General features: G+C 36.6%; 1 protein-coding gene across 1 annotated transcript; it reads left to right on the forward strand.

Annotated features, from left to right (window-relative positions):
- Positions 1-6,086: 6,086 nt before the first annotated feature.
- LOC117126119 lies at positions 6,087-6,395 on the forward strand. The gene has a single exon (XM_033273524.1). The coding sequence runs from the start codon at positions 6,087-6,089 to the stop codon at positions 6,393-6,395; it is 309 nt and encodes a 102-aa protein (XP_033129415.1).
- The last annotated feature ends 278 nt before the right edge of the window (positions 6,396-6,673 follow it).

A 6,673-nucleotide genomic window follows, 5' to 3' on the forward strand; every position in this document is an offset into this window, starting at 1 on the left:
TCTATTCTCTTGTCACCTGTCACTTGTTCTACATGTGGCAACCTGTTACAGTTTTTTCATTTTTTGTTAGTTACTTCCCAAATCATTAGAACATTATTCAAAATAAATTACTTTGGATACTTTCTAGATTATTTTTTATCGAATTAAAAGTTAAAGAGCTTGATCGATGAAAAAAGAAGAACACAGAAAAGTTGAGGGATCTAATTATCTATATATGTATGTGAATTAAACTTTTTGATTATTTTGGTTAAACGTTAAAATAAACCTTAAAATAAGTTTTAGATTCTAAATTGTATGGTAGCAGATCTAAAAATTCAAAATATATTTTTGAAAGTAATTTCTATTCAAATTTGACTAAAAGAATAAACTAAAACCGATTAAGTACATGGAGTTAGTTAAGTTATCATCTGGCTTGATATTTTTCATGCTGATCAATTTTCACTCAAAACACAATGTCATAAAGATATTCACTCGACCGCCAAAATAAAACCAGTCTATATTTAAAATTAATTTTTGTAATCTATTGAATTGTGGACTTGGTTGATAAAAACTGTAGCTTTGAGTTTTTTTTTTAAAGATTTAAGTTGTAGATTTTATGGTTTTAGCTTTAGATTATATTGTCGTAAAATTATTTTAAAATTTTAAAAACATTAAACATAAATTTGTAAAAAACTAATTTCTATATACATATTTATTTTTAAGATTTTGGATTATACCTTTGGATTTTTCCTTACTAAAATTTGATTATTTTTATTTTACTTTTATATAGAGAATTGAGACTTCGTAGAACACTCCACACATTACCAGTCATCCCCTATATTAAATATTCAGAAAACTATATCTAGCAAAATGTTAAAAATAGTTGACGAGCATTCTTGTCGATAAAGTATTTCCCTTAATTCATGGCTACATAGTTACATGAGCGATTGATTATATAATACATTTAAATGACACTATAAGTTGTATTAGTCTTTTATTAAATTTTCATTTTTACGAATCTTGATTTGCTAGCTAGTGTCTGTTTATCACCAAAAATGAACAATCAAACGGACAAGCTGCCTTTCTCAACGCTCACAACTCAATAGAAAATTAAGAAAACTCATCTAAACATCTCTCTTCTGCTGTTTGTATTGGTCATCTTTGACTCAGCCGTGTCTGTCTTTTTGGCAAACAAAACTAAGAAGAAGACCCCTAAGAAGAAACAATATCAAAAGCTTTTTTTTTTTTTTTTTTTTGAGTATATCAAAAGCTTATACTCAGGTTTGATGTTCTTTGTGGGTTGGTTCTTATCTATATTTGGTGGCACCGCGGTGATAGTTAACCAATTGGAGAAAATTAAATTTCTGGTGGGAATTACATTTAGTACAGTGGGAGGATCTTGTTTATATATGTTATACGATACATGCAAATCAAGTTCTAGTATGGTAACAAGGAAGCCCTTGAAAATGATTCCCTTGGGTTGTATTTAGTAGCATCAGTTGTCATGGTCATCTTGGCTAGGAAAATCAATAGGCTAAGGTCACAACTCTTCCAAAATACATATAGTTATGGTGGATAGATTTTATGTTTTTTCCAAATTTTTAATTAGTTAATAATAAAAATTATTAATTTTAAGAAAGTAATTGAGTTTGTTGATCTATTCTTGGTTTAAAAATATTATAAACTTATAAATGAAAAAAAACAAATTATGCAATATCTGATAAAGAAATTATGTATCATCTTAATTAATATGCGTGAAGATCAAGTCACAACGGATCTCTAACTTTGACACGCGCCTCACGCGCACCTTTCAAAAGGCTATTAAGATTTGGTTCCGCCGTCAAGCTGATTGCCTTGTATGTCATCTTCCCGCGTCATTCAAGACGTCGGCCCAAAATTTTTCCACCTTCTTAGTTTTTTCCCTTCTCATGGGGAAGAAAAAACCACCCAAAAACCTTCTTTGAGCAAAAAGAGGAAAACAAGATTAAAAAGATCGATGACAAAAAAATGCCTTCACGAAGGAACAAAGCCAAACCTCCAACTAAACAGTGGCAAGTCCGAGCGACTCTTTCTTCTTTCGAGCCACCAGATAAAACTGCATTTCCTCTAGTAGGTGAAAGCAGTGGATTCTCCCTCGGTGAAAAGAAAACTGATACTGAAAACATGGCTTATCCACCAAATGGCTCTGAGGAAGACATATCATTGGAGCTGGAACATGACTCATCGAACATCTACTCTGCTGAGTCTGATGGCTATCACGATGATCATCTAAACTTTACCACAATCATATTAAGGATAAGCAAGAAGAGAAACCGAGGGTTAAAACCCTCACACAAATAGTTCCTCTTGTATAGTGATTTTTTTGCTGGAATGTACGTGGCTCAATGTATATAGTCATCACAGCGGATTTAAAAAATGGTAGAAGTTAAACAAGCCACTTTTCGGGGGTATTATAAAAACCCATATCAAACAACCGAAGGTCCAGAAGTTCATCAATGGTATTCTTTCCGATTGGAATTTTTCAGAAATTTATATCTTCTCTGATCTAGGAAAATTTTGGGTGGTGTGGCACCCTTCAATCATCACCACAGTGATGCATACCACGCTGCAATCAATCACCTCTTAGGTTCAAATTCCTAATCAACCTGGAACCCTTATTATTACTATTGGCTATGCTTGTAATGATGATGATCAGAGGTTGGAGTTGTGGAAGGAGCTTATCAGTCTTAAAGATGACCTTAAAATTGTTAACAGTCCCTGGATTGTTTTGGGAGATTTCAACCAAACTCTCCACCCTGAGCAGCGCTCAAGGCCGATGTCACTCAACATTGATGCCAAAATGAGATTGTTCAGGGAAACTCTTACTGAAGCAGACTTGGGTGACTTAGCCTACAAGGGTTCGAAGTTCACATGGACAAACAAAATCAAAACGAACCTTATAGCCAAGAATCTTGACAGAGTGCTAGTTAACGATGAATCGCTAAGTTTGTTGCCTGATTCTGTCACTTCCTTTGGTGAATCAGACTTCTCAGATCATGCGGTATGCAGAATGATCTTGAAACCTTCATCAGTCAGGGAAAAGAGACATTTTCGGTTTTACAATTATCTGCTGCACAATGAGAAATTCTTGGAGTTTCTAATGGAACTATGGTATTCTGTCGACGCCACTGGCTATGCGGTGTACATCATCTCCAGAAAGCTCAAAATGATAAAAAATGGGGTCAGAACTCTCAGCAGAGATAATTACTCAAATCTGGAAAAGAGAGCTGAGGAAGCTCACGTCATTCTTCTATCAGCCCAGCATAGCCTCCTCATTGCTTCGTCTGTTATTAATGTCATAGCTGAAAGCTTAGCGCACAAATCATGGTTGGTGCTAGCCAAAGAAGAGGAACGTTTTCTATTCCAGCGATCTCATATAAACTGGATTCAGGGAGGGGACTGCAACTCAGCCTATTATAATCGACTGATTGCAACGAGAAAATCTTTCAATCACATCCACTTCCTTATCAACAGTCAAGGTATTAGAGTTGAAAGACAGCAAGCAGTTCATAACATGTGCATCGAATATTTCTCAAATTTGTTGGGTTCTGATCAAGTCGCACTCCTTGACCCGCAAGATCTTACCCTTCTAATGCCATTTAGATGCTTGGAGTCCGAGTTAACTGATCTTACAAAAGATTTCACTAGGCAGGAAATCAGAGATGCCTTCTTTGAACTACCTGCAAATAAAACTAGTGGTCCTGATGGTTACCCAGCGGAGTTCTTCACGTGTGCTTGGAATATATTTGGACCTGAAGCCACTGATGCCGTCCTCGAATTCTTCTGATCCGGCCAACTGCTGAAGCAGTAGAGCTCAACTTCATTGATCCTCATTCCAAAGACCCAAAATGCAGACAAGATCAAGGATTTCAGGCATATCTCCTGTGTAAACACTCTATACAAAGTCATATCCAGATTGTTGACAAAGAGGTTGCAGAAGATTTTCTTTCATGTTATCTTGCCTTCATAGTCGACATTCATAAAAGGGAGTCTCCTAGCGGAGAAAGTTCTCCTTGCTACTGAAATGGTCCACGGTTATAATAGGCAAAATATCTCTACGAGGGGCATGCTCAAAGTATATCTCATGAAAACCTTTGATTCTATATGGTGGGATTTCATTCTGTCAACCCTCCAAGCTATTAATGTTCCTCGCAAATTATAAAATGGATTGAGGAGTGCATTACAACCCCTACCTTCTCTGTTTCGGTTAATGGTATGGCATGAGATTTCTTCAAAAGCACTAAAGGACTTTTGCAAGGAGACCTACTGTCTCCTTTCCTATTTGTATTAGCAATGAAGGTTTTCTCCAGTTTATTACCAGAGCCAGCTTAGTTGCAGGGGTGGGCAGGGCGATCGCCCATGGCCCATAGGCAAAAGGAGGCTCACTATGTTTTTAGTTTTTGCAATTTGTTAACATTTTAAGTTATATTCTTTTTTTTTTGAGAAAACATTTTAAATTATATTCGCTGTTTTTTTTAACTTAAGTTATATTCGCTGTTGTTGACATAAAACAAACCCGGACCATATTATGATTATTGTTATTTGATCAAGAGTAACCCATTATAATAGAGTTTATAAGATCACAAGTTTAATGCTTGTACCTTTGGGTTTTATCGAGTAGTTTTGGAATTTACAATAGAACAAACTAGAACCATATTATTATAGTTATTTGATCAAGAAGAAACCCATTAGAATAGACTCTATAAAATCAAAAGCTTTTGTGAATGTATTTGTTAACAGTTTCTATTATTTTAAGATATTTTTCGTAATTACAGTTCAATTTTTATTTTCTAATCTTTTCAAGTTTGCATTTATATTTTAGACATTCATGTTCCTATTCATGAATCATATCTTATTTTTTCTTTTACTTGAACTGTTTTTCAGTCACACAAAAATGTGTTTCACGTAAATTTGTGACAAACTTAAGTGTTAGGGGTCTTTTTTTGTTTCTCCCAGGGCCTACTAAATGTTTAAGCTGGCCCTGGTTATTACACTCGAGGTTTAGCTCAGGATACATTACCTACCACCCAAGAGCTGAGGAAGTGGGACTTTCACATTTGATGTTCGCTGATGATGTGATGATATATTTTGATGGTGGAAGTGCTTCCCTACACGCAATCACTGAAACTCTGAAGGAATTTGTCGGTTGGTCTGGACCCCATTGTAAAACTACCTATAAGATATTTGGAATTACCTCTAATGCATAGACAGCTTAGGATATCAGAATATGAATCTTTGCTGCAAAAGTTGGCTAATACATTCAGGTCTTGGGCTGTAAAAATGCTAAGCTATGTTGGACGACTCCAGTTGATATCTTCGGTCATAAATGGGACAGTAAAATTCTGGATGTCAACTTTTATATTGCCTAAAAGATGCTTAAAAAAGATTGAATCTATGTACTCAAGATTTCTCTGGTCTGGTAGCATAGAAACAAAGGAATCAGCAAAGGTACACTGTACTCAAGTCTATCTACCGAAATCAGAGGGGGGTCTCGGCTTGAGGAATTTTAGCGAATATAACAAGGTTCTGTGTCTCAGATTCATCTGGCTGTTGTTCTTATAATCCAACTCACTATAGGTCCAATGGCAAAAGCACCATCACCTCCAAAATAAAAGCTTATGGGCACTGGAAAAGAAAAATACCAACTTTGTGTCTTGGAATTCTACTCTCTCTCTCAGACCGTTGGCAGAGAACTTCATCAGGTGTAAAGTCCACAATGGAGAGATTAGTTGGTTTTGGTATGACAGTTGGACACCATTTGGCCAACTCATCAAATTTTTAGGACTGAATGGAGCAAGAGACTTGAGAGTGCCGATCAGCGCATGTCAAAGATGCAACAACAGCTTCGGGTTGTCTCTTGCCTCAACCCTACTCTGAAAACGCCTTGCAGCTTCATATTCATCTTACTACCATCACCGGCCCGCTGCAACTCAGTGACCAGAATTCATACCATTGGGTTATTGATGGTAATGATAGCAAGGGTTTCTCTTCATCAAGAACTTGGAAGGTCCTTTGACTGGTCCAAATCAATCTTGTTCTCTGGCGCTATCCCATGACAAGCTTTCATCATGTCGCTTGCTAATCTTAACAAGTTGCCAACTAAAGTGAGGATGTCTTCTTGGGGCCTCATCGTTCAAACTGCCTACTGTTTCTGCAACAATCATGGAAAGTCAAGAGACCACTTGCTCCTTTCCTGTTCTTACACGGCATCACTTTGGAGGCCGACCTTCGCTCGTCTTGACCGTCACCACACTCCCTTCATTTCATGGAGCAAGCTCACGTCATGGATCAGAGTTTCTGTTACTTCAGCGCCGTCCACCGTTAAGAAGCTGGCCACTCAATCACTGCTAAACAACACATGGAGACAATGCAACTGAGCCCTCCACCTCAACGGATTCGCCCCACTGGAGACGACGTTCAACCTCATCAACAGGGACATCCACAACATTATCAATGCGATAAGATATAGGAGAAAGTTCACTTCTCTTATGAAGGTTTGGATTCAATGAACATGTTCATTGATCTAATCATGCGTGTCAACTTTGTTTTTTATTTTCTTTTTGCCAAGGTTTCACAAAAATAGGATTATGTAAAAATAAACGTAAAACTTTCGTTCTAATGATACTTACAGTTTAGCAAAAAAATATGTGTGAAA

Source organism: Brassica rapa, chromosome A06, assembly GCF_000309985.2.
Source record: "Brassica rapa cultivar Chiifu-401-42 chromosome A06, CAAS_Brap_v3.01, whole genome shotgun sequence".
Classification (NCBI taxonomy): Eukaryota; Viridiplantae; Streptophyta; class Magnoliopsida; order Brassicales; family Brassicaceae; genus Brassica; species Brassica rapa.